The sequence below is a fragment of the Hippoglossus stenolepis genome, chromosome 21 (assembly GCF_022539355.2).
Source record: "Hippoglossus stenolepis isolate QCI-W04-F060 chromosome 21, HSTE1.2, whole genome shotgun sequence".
In the NCBI taxonomy this organism is placed as follows: domain Eukaryota; kingdom Metazoa; phylum Chordata; class Actinopteri; order Pleuronectiformes; family Pleuronectidae; genus Hippoglossus; species Hippoglossus stenolepis.
In genome coordinates, this window is record NC_061503.1 from 10,103,652 (window position 1) to 10,127,565 (window position 23,914).

The 23,914-nt window shown below is 42.2% G+C and overlaps 1 protein-coding gene across 1 annotated transcript in view; it reads right to left on the reverse strand.

Moving 5' to 3' along the window:
* The window catches only part of LOC118101061 (ankyrin repeat and fibronectin type-III domain-containing protein 1), a 117,801-nt gene that overhangs the window by 44,268 nt on the left and 49,619 nt on the right, over positions 1–23,914 (reverse strand). Inside the window, exon 4 of the mRNA XM_035146697.2 lies at positions 9,179–9,219. Coding sequence (XP_035002588.1) covers positions 9,179–9,219 — 41 coding nt within the window. The remainder of the gene's footprint in view (positions 1–9,178; positions 9,220–23,914) is intronic.

Sequence of the window (23,914 nt, forward strand, 5' to 3'; positions counted from 1 at the left end):
GAAAGTGAGCGTGCGCATGTTTGCCAGTCTGAGAACATCTCTGTGTGATTTGCAGTAAATATGTTATCATTTAAAGTCTGCTTATTGTGAGGCCCTGGTTGTGCATCTGTGTGCCAGCCTTATTCTAAACTGAGGTTTTTAGGGGCCTGATCTAACAGAGGTGGACACTCCTCCGGTATTATGTTTATAGCCTTGAAACAGCTTCAAACATAGACACACACACACACACATGCAAAGGGCACCCCTCTTTCCCCCATCAGCCCACAATTGAGCACGGCGTCGAGATTCCAATCAGGGTTGAGCCAGCAGACTGAGGGGATTATTTATGCTGGAAAGGAGAAGGGAACCTCGAGGAGGGAGAGAGATGTGTGTGTGTGTGTTACTTTCACTTCTATACTTACGAGGACCAAAGGGCTTACTTAACGAAGGAGAGGAAAATTCCCCCCAAAGAGAGCATTAATTCTTCCAGTCACCATTTAAAAAGATGATTTACAGTTAAACCGGGGGGTTCGCGGTAGAAGTTACCAGAATTAGGTTTAGGTTTGGGAAAGTGTTGAGGTTAAGTAGCTGGTGTTGGGCGTAGAAACCGGGAAACAAAAACTCACATCCCCATCCAGACAAAGTAAAACACAACAAAAAATAGGTGCGTTGGACACAGACTTTAGTGAACAGGCGTTAATATTCAGAAAGGGAATTCGAATAATATTATTGAGGATGTCTTTACGTCATTTAAGGGAGAACTAAAAAGCTTATAATTCTGGTAACAGGGACATCTTTTACTTGAGGTGCAGGGAATGCATTTGTTAGGGTTTTGCTGAGGTTATAGGCAAAACGTTGATTTCGCTATTTTCAATCCTTTTCACATTTAGCAGAGAGATGGAGGTTGACCCTGCAGGTTTCCATCCACTGTGCAAAAGAAAGGGGGGCAAAGAACCTAAAGAAGCAAAGGCACCATCTTGGATCTTACTTAGCATCATCAGTAGAAGACAACGTGGAATCACTTGCTGGAGGAAAACAGCTAATTTAAATCAAAAACGTCTTTTTTGTGACCTTGGAGCGGTGAAGGCAGTTTAAATGCTGAGTTGGCTTGTACGTACCCAATTCACTTTCTCCATGAAGGCACATTTGCACTGTTGTAAGGCAGAAAACTACAGTGTTTGGATGTTTTTTTGTGAAAACTAATCAAATTTTGATGTGTGGGCTCGAGCTGCAGGGAGCGGCTCGGTGAAGGATTCAACTTGTTGTGCAACAAAATAACAGAAACATGTTCCCCGAGAACTCCCTCAGCTTGTGTGGTTGTGATGTGAAATGTTTGTATGTTTCTGTTGTTACATGTGTGCATGTGTGAGTGTATGTGCGCGCATGTTTTTGCATTTTAAGCCAGAATGGAAAAGGCTATGCTTCACAGAATAGCAGTGTTCAAGTACTTCGAATTATGCTCGCTTTGCATCTCCCACTTTCTCTCTCTTTTTCTATCTTTGTCTCTCACTCAGACACTCACACACTCTCACATGCACACACACACACGCGCACACATACACATGATTATGGCCAGGATGCCTTACCAAAACAATGGCTGTCTCTGCCTGATCAGATCTTTGGCCTGGCAGCCTGCTCTTGGGAAGTTCTCAAACAACTCAACATCTCTGCGGCCAAGCCACATCAAATAAGCGTGAGCGGGCACACACACACACACACACACACACACACACACACACACACACACACACACACACACACACACACACACACACACACACACACACACACACACACACACACACACACACACACACACACACACACACACACACACAAAGGTTTGCGCAGCGATCCTTGTTAAGACTTTGCATTGATTTCCATTCATTGTGGACAGCCTGACCAAAACTTTATAGCCCTCAATGTAACCATGACAAATTCATGCCTAACTCTAACCTTAACCTAACCACAATGCAAATCTTACCATTACCCTTCACCATGATCTCAGAAATTAAGATTTGCCTCATTAGGATGGTCCCCATGAGGTCTACTGGTCCTGACAAGGCCAGTGTTTACGCTGGAAAAGGTCCTAAAATGTAACAAAAACAAGTACACACACACAAATACAGACAGAGGGATGAATGCAGCTGACACTCACAAGCATACAGCTACAACCACACACTTTGCAGACTACACGCACGCGCTCACATACACACTAGAGCAACTGTACAAATAGTCCCACTCAGATAGCGGAGCCAGTGGCAGTCTCCTCCGGCCCGCTGAGTTAGCTCCCTCCCCTACCACCATTACCACTATTGTAAATACTCCTCAATATGTATTTACACTGGGATTTCAGAGGCCTGGAAAGAAAGAAAATGAGGTGAAAAGAAAAAAAAAAGGCTTGGAAAAATGAAGGAATGTTTCAAGTCGGTCAGACAGCAGGAACCCTCACTTCTTATTATCTTTCTGCTCGAATTTGCCTTGGATTGTACCTCTGGGGGATGAGAAATAGTGATGTGGTGGCTCGTCTCTCTGCCTCTGTGCACTCTCTCTTTTCTCTCGCTGCTTGTTTCCAACTGATACAAAAGGCTGGGACGGACAGACACGAGGCTTACAGGCTTACATCACTGAGTTTGCATTTGTTTGAGGGGGACAAATTTCGTGAGTTGCATCTTTGCAGCTCACTGACTTTGATATAGTCGCACTATAAATGACACTAGACGCAGCATTCTGTTCAGGACTGTGTGTTCTGTGCTCTGACTGAAAGAGATGAATAATGTCACATCATCAACACTGGGCCATAAATTAAATGCTGCAGGGGGCTCTGGCTCCTGTGCCACCTGTAACCACGGCAACAAGCCAGCTACTACTGGGAGGACAAGTCCCTCAACTGTGGGGAGTGTGGCAGTCTGAGTGCGAATGCAGGGGGGCGTCTCAGGGGTTCTGAGACCCCATGATTGACACCTGATTCTCCCTGAAAGCCTCAACAGCTAAATTCATGGGGTGTCTGGAAAAAATCGTATTATTATATTATTATAAAAAATGATTTGTTCCTTCTAATTGTCTTTTAAAAACGTACTTTGTCCCGTATTGGGCAGGCAGGGTTTCCGCTACGTTCATTTTGCAGCAGCAACCCGTCTCTCCTTCAGGATCTTTATATACAGTCTCTGGCAGACACACATTATAGATCTGGTATCCTTGTACTGTTCCACATGTCCTTCCTCCCACTCCCCCGCTGACCTGCGCTCTCATCTGACTACGTTAACAATAAACAACACTAATCAGAAGTTATTACTATCTGAACAGTACTGAAGTTTACTGTTTCATTTGCTCAAGGGTTTATGAGAAACATTTTAAAACACATTGCATAACACTGGAGCACTAGGCAGGGGGGGGGGCACTGGGTATATGTCGCACACTGGTGGCAGTAAAATAAAAAAGTGTCTAAAGGGTATCTCAGGAACACAGGGCGTCATGAAATATCAGGGCGATGACCTTTAAGAGAAAGAGACTGGAAACTGTTTCCGTAGATTTTTGAAAATGACAAATTTACTCTGCTTTCCTCTCTTGCATATTTTTTTATTTTTGCTGGCGAAAGTAACATGAGTGGATGGACACAGGGAACCCGGACAGCTCCACTTCCCCGGCCACAGCGCCACCAAGCCCGGGGCAGACAACCAGGGAGCCATGCACAGCTCCACTAGGTCGGCTTACACTGTTAATATGGGTCTTTATATACATGTTTTACGGTTTTTACTGGCTCCGTCAGTAATTTACTGCTCCTCACTGTGTCTCTATCATTCGCGCTGCGCAATGCCAACAGAATCGAGCCAAACCGAGCACGCCCCACCATCTCCTCCAGCTCTTCATACATTGCCTAAGTTCAAAAATTCTGTTGTTTTTACCCAGTCTTGAGTTTACAGCCTGATGACACTGTTTGTGTGTGTGTGTGTGTGTGTGTGTGTGTGTGTGTGTGTGTGTGTGTGTGTGTGTGAATGTGGTAAACAGGCAAACTGCGGTAATATATTACTTTATCACAGCGGTGAGTAAAAATCCACACCGTCACAGCCCTATCTTCCGCTTATCCAGGCTCGGGTCGCGGAAGGTAGCCGGACATCCCTCTCCCTAGCCCCACTTTCCAGCTCTGCCTGGGGGATCCAAAGGCAAGTTCTGGGTCTAGCGCGGGGTCAACTCAACTGTCCCCTTTCGACATGAAGGAGCAGCGGCTCTACTCCGAGCTTCATCCGGATGTCTGAACTCCTCACCTCTCTGAGCCCAGCCACCCAACGGAGAGAAATCATTTCAGCCACTTGTATTCACAACCCTCGCTCTCTCGGTAACTAACCCGAGCTTGTGACCAAAGGTGAGGATTGGAACGTTGTTTGGCCGTAAATCAAAAACTTTGTCTTCAAATCCTTCAATCCATTCATCTGCATACCCATTTATATTCTCTGTGTATTTTTCTTTTATAAGTTGTGACAATTATTCATCATCTACTCCAAAGTTTCTGCAGGTTCACTTCAGGGAACCCTTGTTTAAAACAAAGGAGATTATAATATAGTGTGCAACAATTTCAATATGCCTGTGTGGGTTGCCAAGTAATTCACTGTGAAGAACTGAGAACTCTTAACTAGAATGTGGTTTTATTATCTAAACAAAACTTTAAATCAGGCACATAGTTAGTGAACAAATATCCCCTCCTACCCACCTTAAGTTATTCCATCTCACACACACATACACGCATGCTCACACACACACACACCTACGTCACCCCCATATGAGAACAATTACATGGCCCGCTCCTGTGAATAAATTAGTCTAATCAAGTTCTCTCTTCCCTGACATCCGTACCTAAATCCCCTGCTCCATGAAAAAAAAGCATCCCCTAGTTTCCGAAGACACCCCGGCACCCCAACCTTCCATTATTCCTTCCTTCCTGTACTGTCTGCACCCAGCGCACGTAGGAGAGTCAAGGCCAGAAAGATGACAGAATGTTCAGAAAGAAAAAGTTAAAAGCTTTGATTAAAGTTTAGGAAAGTAAAGGAGTGTGGCGTATAACTTAAGGAGTTTTAAGCTGCTTTTTAAAAGGTGTCCACAAAGATCTTAATTCGAAAGGAATAGAGTCTGAGATCCACAATTTAAAAAGTGCAGTTGGTTTTAAATCTTAAGTAAAGCTAAGAAGCTAAGGTTCATTTACATGTTAATTTAAACAATGAACATTTACATGACTTAAGGGATTAGAATTTTGCATGTTGCAGCTGAATACCCCTCACCTCCCCTTCCCCTTCCAAACATGTAAGAGAACCTGTGGCGGCCTTCAGTTGCCATAAAATCTCAAAAGTTGTTTAGTTTGTCCAGTCTGGGCTACTGTAAAAAACAGTAGACCCGCTCCCAATGTAAATATAAAGCATTTAAATATGAAGGCCCCATTCCATGGTATATATAATCCATATAATATATAAAGGAGCAGTAATACTTATGACAGGGATTTATTGGTCAGTAAATATGATATATTATATTCACTCTTGATCTAAAACTGTTGAGTTTGGTAGGAAGATATCAAATGGAACTTTTAGTCCCAAGAACTTTTTTTCAAGGAACTAACAGCCATTAAGCTGCATTTCCACATCGGTTAAAAGGACGAGTGGAGATTTGGCAAATTAGCCTGCTGAGCTTCTACCAAGTGACAGGTACAACAAGCTCTTCCACTCCAGTCCACTAGGAGGCTGTAATGCAGAAGATTATACAACAAAGGTGTTGCTAAATACATCAAACAACACTATGATAACAGTAAAGATGGAGGAGACTTCAATAATGCTGCCGTTGCTCATGATTTGCTGTTTGTAAATGGGAATATTGAGTCGATGCTGAAAAAAGAGACACAATGCTTGTCTTAAAGTAAGAAAGTCAGATGTCAGATGAGATAGTACAGGGATTCACCAGCTGAATAATTGCTGGAGTACCCAACCAATTTACTGCAGGGTAAGGCTGGGCGGTATCACTTTAATCAATATCACGATTATTTCAAACTTTTACCTCGATTACGATTAATGAACGATTATTTTATAACACCCTGATCTTTTTTTTTATAAAGAAGTGATCTTTATAAAAACCTGCTGAATTCATATTTATGTTCCTGAATGAGCGGGGCGTCGCTTCTTCCGCAACAATGAAGTTAAAACACTGCGCTGCGTCATAATCTGCGGGAAGAAGGAGGGAGGACATGCAGAAGGGTGATATGTCCGTTCCTACAGTGGAAAGGCAGCAAAGACAGGTTGTAGCATAAGGCCTTTTACTGCCCCTGATAATTAGCCTCACAGAGAGATTGTGAGTGGCACTTTAATGATCCAGTGATCACCTGCTAAGAACACCGCAGTGGGACAAAATGGAACAAAGAGCCAGAGTTCAGCAATATCCCCTCATTAATAACAAGTGGAGAAAATTAAATCCTTGACAGCAATCAGGGAAATAGCCTGACAGGGGCGCGGGTGAGCAGTGCCCGCCGTTCACCTGCACTGGGATCCAGGAATTAACTGAATATTATGACATTTAAGTGATTGTATCAAATATTTCTTCGGCTGGGTATGATTAAATGCATCTGACATAGTAAAGATAAAGATATACCTTCATGAAAACTACTCATCTTCCCTACAGAGAGCAAAAGAGAAGGCAGAACAGAGAGGAAGTGATAAGTAATATAGTGGGAGCTGAGATAATAGAGAGCGGGTATTACAGAACATGTACTAATACTCAGTCATGAAATCCCTGTATGTTGTTGTTGTTGTTGTTGTTCTTCCGGTTTTCATGTACGTGCATGTGTGTGCGTGTGTGTGTGTGTGTGTGTGTGTGTGTGTGTGTGTGTGTGTGCATGCATCCTGTTTGCTAGTTACTTATGTCCCTTCACGTGTCTACTGCCATAAATCAACATGTGGCTGAGTGCAACTAAAGCAACCATCTTTCCCTCATTCTATGGCTCTACTCGACATCCCATGATGCCTCTACTGGGTCTTCAGTACAGCTGCTTGTCTCCTGGCAACCAATGTCTCCCATAATGGCACACTGAGTACTCACTGTGCCAGCACACATCACTTATGACATGATTTAATTTGTGATGCAGCACGTGTCCAACTGTCGTTGACTTCCGGACCAAACAGAGTTCAGACTCAAACACACAGCGCTCACTTCTGACTCACACAGTGGTCATCGGTTGTGATTCATCACTATTGGGAGAACATTTTCAATCGGAAGTCATCCTGATTACATTTCTCCATTTTGGATCCATGACTCAAAGACGTCAAACACAAAGCTAAACAATTTAATTCTTCCAAGAGAACCAAAAAAAAATCCAAACCACCCTCAATGAGGCTTTGATTCAAAGCAAAGTCGGGCATTTAAAATAAGACTGTTGAAGAAAATCTTTTAATTGGTTTATTGGTCCAAAGTTAAGCATCTTGAAATGTCTTGCACAGAGATGAAGAGACAAAAAAAGGATAACCACCTTTTTGGTGACCTATGAACAATTCACACTGATAAACTGTAGGTGCATAAACAGTACTGGCTGTATTGTGGATAGGAAGAATCAAGCACGGGAAAGATACAGTATGTTGTGATAGGTGTCCATGGCTTTGGTTGCTGAGCAACTAAAATATACAGCTATTATTGTAAGATTTAAGTTCCCACTCCGCTTGTCCTTCACCGTTTGCCTGTTGTGACATCCCAGTGACTTGTGCAGCTCAAAATGTTGCTGCATTTTCTACAGAATGATTGCAGACAGATATTTTCCACTAAAAGGCTCTGTTTATTTGGTCCTGTCATTGGCCTGAACATAATAGAATAAGGGATGTTAATGGTAAACAGAGGTTGCTTTTGACTTTGTAGTTACTCGTCAAAATGACAGACAGGGTTGTAGAAATGTCATTATATTGTATAATATTTTTTAATAAAATTGAGATAGGAGGGTTATTCAAAAGCATTTAGTTTTCCAAAACAATTTTGATTGTATTAATATTTAATATGAAGAACAAATTTACAGATTCATATATTTATGCAGTCAGAGACACTTCGGCTGTGTGCTCACTTTTCATTTCTCCTCCACACAAAGCACATGAGGGATTTTTTCACAATGTCAGTGAAGGAAAAATAAACACAGTGTCTGTGTACCTAAACAGGCAAGTATGTCCAGTTCACAAGAACATAAATTGAACTCCAGCTGTAGCCGATCCTGAGCTCAAATCCTCCTCCTTGTTTGCATCCGACTTATTATGGATGTTCGCTAGTGCACAATCAAATACATCAAGGGAGATTACTGCCTCTGCAGCTATCAATAGGTTTTACGTCGCTCTCGAAAAGACGGAAAATGGTCTTTTTTAAATTTGTGCTGAAGGCGAGCAGATCAGAAAACAGGGCTCTCGCTTATCTCAAATAATGATCGGATCCTCTCGCTGTTGTGTTCACTTAGCAATCTTCATCCGACAGTGTAATTTGGTGAAATTTATCCCCACGCAGAGTGTCGCCACACAGGGGGGAAAAAAAGGTCCTAGGTGTGACTCGCAAATCCTTAAAAGGGGTCATTACATCAGGAGATCCCTTTGATGAGTTCCACCAAGCAAACAAACTCCTCTTTACTTTCAAGGAGAAAGTGCATTTCCCTCCTGAGTTCACAGAACTGATTTCCAGTAGAACAAGGTCTGGAAGTGCTTTGGTTCCATGTGGCGAATGAAAGCAGATGGATTATGAGTCAGGCTTAGACAGACTTAACTTGCTTTTCAAACACATGCACACACATCGGAATTCATTGGCGTCTAAACACAGAGGAATCGGGTCAAATTCTTGAGGAGCTTTTGTTACCTAGAAAAACTACTGGAAACGGAGCTACCTGCTGTTCTTCAACCACAATGATATGTAATCAGTTATGCTAATGGGTTTTGCTAGGCCAATTAATGAGGACTATTTTCATGGAAATATTTGTCTCACATAACTCAAGATTAGAAGAAGGAAACCGTAATGTACAATATAGTGTTACAGCACTAGTTGGCACTACAGTAAAAGACCATGGGTGATGTTATATAAAGTCTGGAAGCCAATGATTTTTGGCCTGTTTTCCTAGAATGAAATTAGGAGGGAAAATCAAATTAGGCAAAAGAGAAGAAAACAAGGATGGATGATCGAATGTACAGGCAGGGGAAGAGGTGGGACTTACTTCTTCTGCTGATTCTCCTTCCGGTCAGCAGAACCCAGACTCTGTAAACAAGAGAAGAAAGACAGACATCAGAATGTAAAATGGTCAATTCACAGTTTTTCATCTTTGCGTAGCCGAGACCACAACATGTTCTTTACATGCTGTAAAACCATGGGGTGGAATATACAGTATTAGAAGTGTGCATGTTTCCCTTATGACAGGATTCAAAACGTGTCTTGATATATGTGCCACAATATGATTCAGGGATAAAGATATTTTATGACAGGAAAAAAAACAAGTATTTAATTTCACAACTCTGTGTTATTGTGTTTATTACTTGATTAGGCTCAAAGGCATACAGACTAATTGCCTATTGTATGAACAAACATTCATGACTTATATAAAGCACAGCCATGACCAGGTGTCTATAGATAGAAATAGGAAAACAAAACAAAACAACAACTTCGCAAAGACACTTATACTGAAAACAACTTCTGACCTGCACAGGTTTCACCATGACATCTCAACAAGTGAGTGTTTAGGTTTGTTTTGCTCCTAATGTTGATAGTCGCTTATATATAGCAGGACTTTTTTCTACCTTTTGGTTCTTCTTATGAAATCCAACTCCAAGATTTGACAGTGCACTGGGAAACCATGTTGGCATTTGTTTTTCAAAGATGCTGTGAATGTACGTAGTAGCAAAGCAGCGACAATCAACTGATTCCTAACTGTATCAACAGGCCATCGACTGGTTCACAGCACATTTAGATTGATTCAGCAATCACATCTCTTACGTGTAAACCAAAATGAATTTAATTATTAAACCCCTCGAATACATGTGTGAATACGAAACAACCTTTTTTGTATTTTGTTATACTCACACAGGTTTAGTCGTGCAATAATAATGAGCACTGCATATTTGGCAAACAACTGAGATTTAGAATTTAGTATAATAGTTGTATATTGCAAGCAACTGGTGTGAAAAAAATTCACACCAGTTACACAAACACAAAGACAGAGATATCCAGCTTGCTCCCCTTTGGACTTTACAGTCAAGGTGAACCATATGTTTCAGTTCACGCACTAGTCTGGACATTTACCTTCAATAAATCACATGATCAATGTCACCATGTAAGAGCCAATTACACGGGTAATGACTAGCCTTCAGTGGAAAATAATTAGCTCCCGGGCTACAATTACAAACACTTATCCAGTCAATTTATTTTATTCACATGCATTTGTCAAAAACGTGTGCACTCGTGAGCACACTGAGAGATGAGCTCAAAAGCCATTTCCCTGACAATGAAGTCAGCTGAGTTCAGAAGTGTGAGGATAATATTCCTGCCTGCTCTGATCGACAGGAGAGTGCAAACCTGGCACACGCACACACGCACGCACACACACACACAAACACACACAAACCCTGTAGCCTCCCCCTGCTGTCCACATCATCTGGAGGTGTGTCACTCTCAGAGGTGACACATGCTATGACACACAGAAACACGCACATGAGACACACACACAAACACTCGCGTACAAGTGGCTGTGTTTATCCAAACTATCGCCACCTCCTACACAACATCACCAGTAGCACCTCGGAGACTCACAGAAGAGATCTGATACAACTATTCTCAGCCATAGCGTAGGTAATTGTGTAGACGTGGTGAGAGATGAATAAAATCTACTCAACCAATTTAAAAATAAGTGATGCTCGTACTAAAACAGCACAGACGGATAATATGTAAGAGGTAGAGATTAGAGATGTTCCGATACCATTTTTACTTTCCCAATACTGATACGTGGAATTTGTGTTTCGGCCAATATCAGTTCCAACTACTTATTTATATAAGGTATTTTTACAGTTCACACTTTATCTCACTCTGGCTAATGCAATACGGCCGGAAATAGAATAGGATGAGAATGCAGTACAAAATCATAAAGACCTTGTCAAGCCTACATTCACTGTCTCCAAAATCACATTACATTACATCGTGTCACATTGGTTCTAACGTATCACCACCACGGCCAAGTTCGAACCCACAATCCCCGATATACAGGCATGGATGTATTGAGAGAGCTTGTATGTCATATTTCAAGATGCTGCGCGTTCATTATAAGGAAAGTTTCTCATCATCAGGCTTCTATGCATGTATGTTCTTCTGTAGTTTGGAAAAATGCATCATCATTTTACAGCCTCTAGCGTTTGTGCCAAAAAGTTGTTGTGGGCCACCGCGTGTCACGTGGCCTGCAACTGACTGTGGCCACAATGTCCACATTCCCTCTCATTTAGACACTGGGACTGAGCGGCAGCTAACCATAACTCTACATTGTGAAACATCCTATATAATTTTGGCAGAACACGGAAGCCACTAATGGACATCCCTACAAGTTCTTGTGTGAGGACAGGGCATTCCCTCAATTACAATCTCAAACTGCACATCAGCGAGAACTGTTGTGTTCAGAGTGTGCGTGCGTGTGTATATGAGTGTTTCTGTGTTTGTGTTTGTGCATTTAAATGAGCAGTGTAGTGACATTTTCCCCATTAAATGACTCTAGTCTGGCGTTTTGAGTGTGTGTGTGCTTTTATTCGTGCAGTGACATTTTGACCAGCGATCGACTTCACCGTGTGACCAGGTCTGCGTACAAGCGTCATCCTCCTGGTGGGACAGGATGTGCCGTACAAAGCGACTGACCTTTTTACCCCAGCTCCCCAACAGAGCCCTCAGGTAATGCCAGTCGAAGACACACAGTGACTATGGTGTATTATAACTATTCTAGAGCCGTCTTATAGGCTGAAATGACGCCATCAGAGCATGACTCAGCATGACTCACTAGGAAAAAGTAGGTGGTTTAATTTCTTTAAGGCAGACGTACAACTAAACTTTAGAAGAATACTATTACAACAGAATTACAGTGAAAAGTAATTGATATTTACAGTAACAATAATCCTTTCTGATCATTAACGACATTATTATTCCAAAGAATCAGTCATAGTAACTACTTGCTTGTTCAATTATCTTATTCCCACTCAATTTGAAAACCCATTAGGTTTACAAGAAAGCAGTGTATTGAATTCAAAGTGCACCCATTGAAATGAACTAGCAGGATCTCATATCATCAAGATGGATTTTGCCTCAAATTTGATTTTCATTGTCAATCAGTCAATCAGTTTTCCCACATCTGATCATTAATTGATGCTATTTTTGACCGCATGTACAACCAGCCACTAACTTGTGTCACAGTGTTCATGCAACTTGTCTTTTGCACTCACTCACCTTCATCGCTAACCATCATCCCAGAACAGGGGCAGGATTTAAATCAGGACTAACGGCTCACAACTTTCCCTTTTCACAAACCAAGCACCAACAAAAAATACAATATATAATACAACATACAGGCAACATCACACCTGACAACTAGCAGATCCTCTCTTAACACCTTACTCAGTCATCTTAATTATAGTGGGAAAATGAGCAGGAGACAATTAGCTGGCTTTGCACATCAGGACTTTTTTCTGTCAGATGTTCAGAAGATGACAACGGATTGAAAATTGATATTAAAAGTATTTGTGAGAAGGGACACGTGGTGCAAAACATATTGATAAAAGAGTGACCACACAGACTGGATGATTTGGTTCTAAATACGTAAAAATTTGTTCTAACAACAGACTTGTTTTCATGTGTGTGTGGGTAAAGCATACCTTTACAGCAGGTGCCCCCGATTAAAACATGTCATATCCTCACAGCAGTGACATTCCTGACAATATTCTATATTCTGTACTTGTTACTCATACATAAGCAAACACACAGACACACAGAGACACAGAAACACCATCATATGCGCTTTATACCTTCCCTTTGCAATTCCAACATACACACACATACCTGTGGAGTGCAACCCGGTGAACCCGGTCGCACAACGTTACTCCACTCCCCTTGTCTTCTTTCTCTCTCTTGTTTCCACAGCCCAAAGTGCTGACATCGGTCACAGCTGTAATTGCTGTTCACCTGTCCAACTCCACATCTGTAGCTCTCTCTCTCTCTCTTTTCTCCCTCCGTCTCAAGCTGTTGGTCACACGGAGGTTTGCGAATCTTTGCTCTGATGGTGGTTGCTACTGCCACTGACTTGTTGTACTTTAATTGTGGTTGCTAGGCGATAAGCTTCTCCAATTCTGCACACAGTGAGAACGAGCGGACACGGGAGAGAGAGTGAGAGAGAGAGAGAGAGAGAGAGAGAGAAAGAGGGGCGGTTGGAGGGTAGGGTAGGTGGTGGGGAGGTAGAAGGAAATGCTCATTATAGACACAGTAGCCTGAAGAGAATGATCGGCAGGGAGGAGGGGGAGGTTCACAGGAGTGCTGTGGGGGAGAAGTTGCGCGAATGAGAGACATAGACGGATGGAGGAGAGGGGACCTCACATAGCAGGTGCACTTCCTCTCTCTTGGGCGGCCTAATGCAACTTGAAACACTTAAGCCGAGGCAACAGCTCAGATGGAGGATTTAACATAAATGCCTTAAATGGTCAAGCATTTAGAAAATTTACGTACACACATATTTCCTCAAAGCCCTGCCACCCTATCGACCTTTCCGATGAAACAACTCAAGAAAATTGAGACTAAAGTAATGTATTCCAATTAGGTTTGGATGGACAACCCAGATGTGAAGTCAGCAGTAAATAAACAATGAGCTAATTAGGTATGTGTGCACTCTGCCACAGATCACTGGTGCTAATTAACTGTCTTTCATGAACACATGTTTAAAGCTGATGAACTGCTGCAAATTACCCTTTGTGTCTATCTATGCTATCTACCACTGTGATGCCTCTTTTACGCCAAAATTTGCAATTGTTCTGAAAACACCGGGACTGTTCTCTCTGTTTTTCATGAACGTGACAGAAGCTGAGAAAGTCTCTCACCATCATTGCGAGATGTGAAGAAAAGAATCGCTGTTGCACGTTGTTCCCACGATGTAAAAGATTGTTTATGTGAAGAATATACATGGCTATTTACGGACCTTGGAGTTCAGAGAATGCATTAACGTTGCCCTGGAAAAAGTGCATCTAGGCTGCTAAAACAAAGAAGCAGAAATGCGTGTGTTCATCCACGTGTCGTGTATCTATCACTGCCAAGCGGCACCAGAGCCAATAAAAACCTGTGTCTACTACAGAGTCATTTGACCGGGGAGTGAATTCCTATTGTATCCATTCCCAGACAAAAGACATTAGTTACCAGTGGGGAAAACAGGATTTAGACTTGTCAGTGAGGATGAGTGCTTTATATGACGTTTTACATAAAGTAAGCAAGGATAACATTTGGCACAGTGTGTAATTACCAAAGTAAAGAATAGCATTTAGTCATCTGCAAACAAGGTGATGTTTTAATAGATATTCACTATGTCATTGTTTAAATTCAAAACTGAAAATATGCCTTCTAAAAAGGAGTTTGGACCATCAAAGACACCCCTGAGTAATTTCAACGTGTCAAATTTCTATTAGGTAGAAACATGTCTTTTCTTTTCGCACAACCAAAAACAACCATCGCCATTGTAGCACGAGTAACAATGCTGTGCCAGCCACGTTTACCATTCACAACGAGCCCAGTCACATGGGACCTGTTGACATATTCCTCAGGCAATGTCTTTACATGAAATTTCGGACTAAAATCTAAATCTATTCTAGTTTATGCAGAATGAAAGAGGAGCTTAGTAAAACCATGTGCGATTATAATAAATAACGTATAAATTCATTTTGTCTCTTAACAAATGTCCAGCACTGATGTTTCATGGATTTCTGGTGATAACGATACATAATTAGCAATTAAACTCACATTTAATTATGTCGTCTTGTGCACTGAAAAGAAACTGATAAATGATGCATTTAGCAACAAAAGCTGCAAATGAGCCACCTTCAAGTTGGTGACCTTTAGAACGACTGTGGCTTAGCCCCTGTGTGTGTGTGTGTGTGTGTGTGTGTGTGTGTGTGTGTGTGTGTGTGTGTGTGTGTGTGTGTGTGTGTATGTATCGGAGACTGCATGTATTTGTGTGGTGTTGATATGGCGTATTATGCAGCACTGCGTGTTCTTAGTGTCTGGCTGTAGACGCACAAAAATATCTGCCACCTCATTGTCGGGTGAGTTCTGTGTCGTATAAGGAACATTGCTCACGGTGGGAATGTCAAACATTCTTTAAAGAAAGGACACACAGGAAACACTGTAATGCCTTTTTTTGTATGGTCCCATTCCTACTTATTTCCGTCCCTTCACCCACCCGTGCTTTCCTCAACAATGAACTCCACCTGCCAATTCGTGGGGCTGGGACTAGATGAGATGCAAATGCCCAGCGTGCACCAGTGAGGGGGCTCAGCAGGTCGTCCCAACACCTGTCAGTCAGGAGAAGCTTTTCTAATTATACCACCTACTCGCATACATGCACATCGCCACGTAACTTCCTTGAAGGTCTCTCAATGGGTTCCTAGTGGCCTTTCAGTGTATCCTTCCTGTACAGGCTCCTGGGATACCACTGTGACAGCTGGCTTCAGGATACACACTGGCAAGGATGCACCAGCAAGCCTCCAAATGAACAGCCACATTTTATAATAATGACTACAAACTACTTAGGTGAAGCTACAGTCACTAAGCTACTGTCAGACCTATAATGATGGTGCTCATAATGAGTGTTCGAGGTTTGACTGATAAACTGTGGAAAATATATTGCTCTTGGTGGAACAGTAGAAATATGCCTGTCTCAAAAAGGATATCTATTCACATAAAATACAGCTTTAACAATAAAAAGTGAAACGGTTTTGTGATGGACTCTCTGACTTTTATGACATTTACAGCTGCCTGCAGTCCTTTAAGAAGCTGCTTTTTGTCATCAGGTCAGTGAATTTTTAATGTTGAATCAATCATCTTATATTTGCTTGGCGTAGCTTGGACCCATTTTACACAATAACTCATTGCAGTAGACTGAGGACCTAAGAGAGGGGGTGACGGTGGGAGAATGGGAGAAGGAAGGGGAAGGTGGTAAAATCAAAGCCAAATTGGTTGAATTTACGTGTGCGTGTAGAGTTTAGCACTCAGCACAAAATAAGACTAGATCGAAACCTACTATATGTCTATGTATATGCAATAGTAAGGCCAAGACCTTAGAATATAATTTGGTCAATGTAAAAAATGTAGACTGTAGCTGAAACCATAGAAATATTTTTTCCCAGCAGACATTTGAACTAGTCATGCTGTAGAAATGTTACTGATACTGATAACATCTGCGACGGCTCTTATCCGTGTCCCACTTGTTACTTTCATTATTAACAACATTATGGGATTTTCCTCCCGTCACATGTCACTGGATACGCTAATTAGCATGTTGATGAAGTCATCACAATGTATTTGCATGCTGCAGAGCGTCGGTCCGTGTCAATCCTTTATCATTAGAGGACACAGACTCAATCCGCTGGCAGGGTAAATTCTCCCTAATGTCAAGTTCACCTCATTCGGACATCACACATGCAGCTCCACCAGATAATGGCAAGAAAAGTTGAGGGTTGCACAGCATGTGTGAAATCACTGTGTCAGACAGTACACAGTCTACTGTCTGCAATGAAGTGTAGTTAAGGTTTGGTCAAAAATTCAATACAAGGGTTTAGGTAATTATTAAAAAGAAGCTGAGCACAAGTTCAGTCAGGAGGACTTTCTAGGTCTCAGTCTTTTACAATTCTCTTTCACGCCACCCATCTCCTCTAATCAGCAGACTGTTGGATGTTTATGGTAATCCAATCATATCTTGCTATGATCTCAATCAGCCAATTATTTTGTTGCTATCAAACGTTAAATCTGTTCTCCACTCTCTCGCAGTCAGCTGTCATTTCAGTGATTTGCTGCGGCCCTCCCAGTGTCTAGACCCCGGGGGAGGGGGGGGTCATATACTATGCGGATCCGCCCCCATTCAACCTTGATGACATCACAAGGAAGTCTAAGTGCCAAATAGACTTTTATATCACTTTCATTTCTCATTGTGCACGGCAATACATTTTGTCCATTCTTCAAATTGAGATTCTCCTGATTGAAGTGAGTTCATTCTAAAAGACCAATAGCCAATGGGGAAGCTCCAGAAAATTCGAATGGCCGACCAATGGTGTAACTTGTTGATAAACTCAACTGTGAGGTGGAGCTTGAAAATAAACACTGTCGGGGCAAAAACTTTAGAAAAAAGAAAATTTTGTATAATAAAATCAACAAAAGTAGTTTCTGGTTTCATGCAAATGCTTTTCAAACCCCAAGAATTCAAATAATTTACCGTGCGGACATAATATAAACAGTTATACACTTAATAAATGTAGAAACAAATGAGAAATGCAAGGACGATGTGTAGCTTAAAAAGGGTTTTTCTCTCTTTTTCTTGTGTTAATCCATTTTCCACTGTGGTGTTAGACAGAATTAATGGGGCCTCTTAAAAACTCAGACACTTGTGAGGCACAGAAAAAAAGACGGAAAAGAAAACAGATGACAAGGGACGAGGGGGACTGAGAGACGGATAAATTACAGCAAGAGGAGGACAAATGAATAGAGAGACAGGTACATGTGCAGGTGCACACAAGAGTGAGATCTACAAGAGAGAACTTTCACTTGGCATCACTCAAATTCTGCTTCCTATCAAAGCATGTCACCAGCACTGCATGATATGTGAGTGACAGGGCGGGTCTCCTGTCCCTCTGTCATATTGTCTCCACTTTTACAATGTCATTATTTGTACAGGATTCCCCCTCCCAAGTCTTGTGGTAAATCAACGCAGCAGAGAGAGAGAGAGAGAGAGAGAGAGAGAGAGAGAGAGAGAGAGAGAGAGAGAGAGAGACACTATGGATATTTACCCATAAATCACTGCGGCGGAGCCACCTACAATCAGACTAATGGGGCTGGAAGACGTGCTGTCATCCAAGCCATGATGTCACCAAGGCTGAGCCTGTGGGTGTTGATGTTGGTGATGGATCCCTGATTCTGCATGTGTGTGTCTGTGTGTGTATTGGGGGGGCTGCATATGTGGCTGTGGGTCTCATGGTATGTTTCTGTGTGTGTGTGTGTGTGTGTGTGTGTGTGTAGGGGGGTGTCTGAGTATGTGGTGGTAGGTCTATGGCTGTGCTTGTGTAAGTGTCTGTGGTAAGTGTGTGTGGTGTATGTGGGAGGTAAGATGTCTGTTTATATGGGTTGGCCAATGTGTGTGTGTGTGTGTGTGAGCATTTGTCTGTCGATTTATACTTTCATCATGTCTCTGCATCAATGTACATTTCACATCGGTCTACACACACATTGTACATCTTAACACACATACAAAGCACACACATTGTCATACAGATGCGCGCACAAACACACACACACACACACACATTTGTCTTGTGGTTAGCACTGGCTTACAATGGGTGTGGGATTCCATAGAGAAAATCTAAACAAGTCGAGCGGTTAGCACGGGTCTGCCACGTTTCCATACAATGGTGCTCATTGACATAAATAACTGGGGACTTTGTGAAATGGGACACCCATTAACTTCTCCTCCACAGATAATTGCCCATTAGATCTTGGAAGAGCGCTGGATTGAGAAATAACTCAACTCTGACGCTAAATGCAACTTGTAATAATAAAAAAGTCACATTGTGAAAGGGGCCTGGAATCCGTTAAGATGGGTTGGCTTTTTTTACTATCATCCAGCCAAGCACTTGGACGATCAACAAAGCAAACTATGGCTTGTTGTAGGCGCGCGGCAGTTTGTGCCTTTGCTTAAGCTGCGCTTTGAACATGGAAAAGATGATGACAACGACGGGAGAGAGAAGACAAAGAAGAAGAGAGCTGCAAATTAGAAAATAAGACGAAAGGCAAGAATAGATTACTGTGGAAGAAACTGAAGAATGTAGTGAAAGGAACAGGAGCAGGAGAGTGAAAACATGGAAGATTAGGGGAGAAAGTGAAGAGAAATAAGCAGCATCCAGTTTTTGAGTAAGAGCTATTGTTGAAAAGTGAATGTAGGTAATTATGATGATTAATAAACGTCTGCACTGCGCCTGGTGCTGATGTCACTTGTGACTCACACAGTTTACTTGCAGAGATTAGCAACAACAACCTCCACCTTTTATGAATCAGAACACATGGTTTCTAGCCCCACATATTAGCTGCATATTAATGTGCCCTTGTCAGCACTTCACTTCCACTTCCACTTAATGTCGTCCGCCTTACGCATATCCCTGTCTGGGCCTCACAACAGCACGGAGAGAGGACAAAAGATCTGGACGTTCATGACTCATTCATAAAAATCAAATGCCTCCTGCCTACATCCGTGAAAGACCGTGGCGCACGCAATGTTTAAAAACAGCCACTCACCGCCTCCCAGTGTGAGTCAGTTCTGATGTAAAATTGTCAACTGTCATCATCAGCATGTGACTCTGTAGCGCTCAGCGTTGATCTGCAGGGGAGTGACACGTCAATCACGAGGCCGATCTCGTCCCCTACGCATCTTCGATCAGATTCGAGATGATCTCAGTGAAACTTTAATTGTTCTGTGTGACGCACAATTCACATAGTTCATAATAACACCACAATGTTAACCCTCAACACACTGCACTTTTACCAGCAAGGTGAACACGGATATAGATTGTTGCTTCACGACAGTCGGACTGACACAGATGGAAACAACCCACACACACTCACTCACACGTATATTCACTCCACCTACACATGCCAATGGCCATGGCTCTATTTATTTTTCCCTCATTAGTTTCAAATGGCCCATCCAGACGTTACTGTGGCCCCTGCTTTTAATCATTGGAGAAAGCTACGCTTAGCACTGGCTTTGTCCTCTTTGATGTCCCCTTGTCAGTCCGCCAGCGAACCAGCAAGCCAGCGTCTCTTTCTGCCTTTCTGCTACTGCAAACAGCAGCACACTCTGCTGCACATTGCACAGATCTTTTCCAATTTAGACGCACATTTATCAAAATACCACAGTAAGTATTTCGGTCTTTTTTTAATTACTGGGAGTTGCTGTGTGTCTACAGTGCATATTGAACAAATTGTACAAACTATGCAGCAACAGAGAGACACCAGGGATGAGACAGTACAAATGTACAGACTATACAAATGAATAAAAATGCTAACCCCAACCCATTTTAAGGTACCAAAAACATAACGGGCTAGAAAAACTAGAAGGGCACTCTGAGAGCATATAACTCCACCAAAGCTCATTGGGCATCAGCCAGGTCAAAGCAATGTTTGCCATTAATTATCTAGACTGTAACTGTCCTGCCACAAATTCACAATGATCAAAATTTTGTTTTACACTTATCTTAATAAAATAAGAGATCTCTAACTTGGTGTTTTGCTCTGTTGCTGCATTGAATAGTTATGTGCAGCGCTATTTGAGGCTATCGTCCATAAAGTTTTTACTGTCCGCGCAGAGAGTCAGACTTTATAGCTACAGTTGTGTGGATATCCGCAAGTGGCATGCAATACAGTTCTATCTAACCTGAGAACTTGTCTTTCCCTCTTTATTCGGTGAACCTGTCAACGTTCACGTGCACGCACATGCACCCCCACTACCAGCATAGATTGAGTTAATTCTGTGGAATCGCGCAGAGAAAGTGAAACATGATTTCTGAATCTGCCCATTTATTCTTATCCGCACCTAAATTTAATGGGTTCTTTCCTGATTCACACCACATCCTTCCACCAAGATTCAAGGTAACCCATTCAGTAGTTTTGCTATTACCAGAATGTAGCATCCTTGGTGGATGATATAATGACAGTATTAGTCTGGCTGAGGCATTCTTTATCTTTACTGTCTTTTATGGGATTAAGAGGTACACTGTAATAGCAAGGACCTACTCAGTGTAATAAGAGGAAGCTCCCAACAGCTTCTCATTTGAGACGGTGGGTTTATCAGTTTTTAGATTAGTTGCCACATAACAGTTCTATTTTAAGGACGTTGACTATGCAGTAATATCATTAAACCACAAGCATAGAAACTGAGAAGCATCTAACAATAGAAGACGTCTTAGAGGAGACGTTAAAAAGTCAAACAAAACATTTATTTTCCAGGGAATATTGCATATGTTTGTGGTTCGCAGCCATTAAACTGAACTGAGGTCAGACAAGTTGCGGAACAGATGATTTGACAGGTGAATTTTGTTTTTGAGCTGATGTTCTTTCTCTTGAAAACACCCAGTATGACAGCTCATGATGATGTCACGATCAAGGGACTGTTAACAAATCCAATGAACGTATCAGCGTTTCCAACCTTTTATTTTCCTGCCAGACCTCCATAGGAAAATGGAGGCTGCTGCATCAAATATGACATTTATTTTGACTTTCTTCCAGGTATGCCGGCAAACATACAATGAAATAACGAAGCTACATGGGATAAATTATGGGAAATATTAATAGGAATGTTGCATTTTTAAAGTAAAGGGGTTTGATTAACGTACAGCTGCTCTCATAAATGTTCGGATTTGACATCATATTTGGACAGAGACCACACTTCTCTGCTCATTATGAAACTACAGACACATGAAAGCCATGGCAAACAAAATATGTTTCCTTCACTCATGGACAAACAATACTTAGACGAAGGTACACACACACACATACAGAAAAATAGCTACAAAATCACGAGTTTTCTACAACATATAGCGACATTGTTGAACTGCACGCCACTTGTCTGAGATCAGTGCCTGTCTGTGCAGTGTCTTCACAAATATAGAAAACAACACCTCCATGTGAGTGTGTGTGCAAGCCCTGCATGATAGCCAGAGGTCACACCACAGACACTCGTCCAACGACAAAGAAACGTTGAGAAGAAAAACAAGCTTTTGATAAGAATGAGATCATCCCAGCCTGACCTGTTTTGAATTTCTGACTGGAGGCCTAAACATACACTGCTGGCAAGAATAGCACTTCATTGTGGTGGGTGGCTGGACTCCTGCCTTGATTTCATTACAAGCAAAACGCACTCATAAAGAGAAACAACTGGCGACTAATGGGAAATTAAGGTCTGAAAATAGGTAACAATTCATTTAAATTTAGCTCCGCGTCGTCACCGCGTTAACTTAATTTCTCGAAATTTGCAGCGGGAGAGAAAATATTATCTTTAAAGCTCCTTAATAATGTTTGAGCTGTCTCTTCAAGTCAGGTGTTGAGAAATATAGCGTAGAGGGGCAGGGTTAAAACAGCAGGTACATTGGTGTGTTGCCTGCGGTGCTACTGGGTGGCACGGCGTCCCACCAGAGAGTGTGTGTTCTCTCCCGATCCCGAAGTGATTTATTCCATTTTAATACTGCATGTTTGCTTTGGAGCATGATATGTATTTGGTCATGAGACATTAATAGAGTAGAAAACATGTTGAAAAATGAGCTCGCTGACGTGTGTGTTTGAGTACTGTATGTGCTTGAGTGTGTGTGTGTGTGTGCCTGTGTGAGTGTGTGTGCACTGAGTCTTGAGGCCCATGCTGTCACTCAGCCCAGCTCACAGGGTGGTCCAAACACTGAGCCCTCTTTACTCAGTCGCACACACACAAGCACATGCACGCAAACAAACAAACACTCACTGGTGTACATGTAATGACATACATAACAAAGTATATATAAATATATGGCCGTATATATGACCATAATGAAGCAATCATATAACCTCAGCGCTTCCCCTCTTCCTGTCCCAAACCCTACACCTAAATATACGGCCACAGACTCCATCACACAGAACACGAAGAGTCGAGAGGAGAGGCGCAGCGCTATACACAGCAACCCTTTCATGCTTCACATTTTGGTGTGGCGGAGGGTTTTCGCTGGAAGGATGCTGAGTTTGACAGCGCGGCGTATTAGCCAGTTAGTGACTGTCATTTTGCAGTTTTATGGTGGTCCGCGGGGCAAATTAGCAGCACTGACGCAGAGGTAAAAAGGGGGTAGACTTGCTACGCCAAAAAACTGCTCCACAAAAGCAGCATTGCTTCCCGATAAAAGCTCTCGTCAGTTGAAGTAATCCGCCTCAAAATGTGCGGGCCGCTAAATTTCCAAACGTCAATTAACACTTATACTCTGGCTGTTTTTGTTTTCAGTAAATTGGACCGGAGTGACATTGCTTTTGGCCTGCGAACACTACGCTGGGCAAGCAATAATTCTGTTCCCTGCAGCCAGATACTTAACATGTGATCAGTCCCGAAGATTTCACAAATCTGAATATCTAAGATGACAGCATTTCTTGCATAAAGAGAACACAGCCGTGGCAGTTTGAAATTGAAATATTGACCTTGTTTAGCCTCACCACTCACCATGGAAAAGACACACAGCGCCGTGATGACTTACAGAAACACTGCACGAACAAAAAGTATCAGTAGGGAACCGCTGGAGAAAATTGTATTTTTGAGCGTGCGTGTAGCTGCAGCAAAGGAACGTGGAAGCTCGACCGGGACACAAAAGTTGACAATGTGGTGTTTGTTGACATGTCGAGAACTGAACCCTCCTGTTCTCTGAAACGTAAATCAGAGTTTATGCATAGTAGTAACAAAGAGCCATTTTAAAAGAAGACTAGACCATGGCTTGATTTTCCATATCTGTTTCTCTGAAAGACAACAAGCCACAGAGCGAGCTCACCAGTGATTTATTTGGGCTATTAGCACTGATGTATCTGGATTAGCTCCACTTTCGTCTTCCAGGTGAGGGGGAAATGAGTCGTTAATATTTGCGCTACGCTACAGTTCTCCTGTAGTATCACAGCTCACGCAGCAGGAAGCACG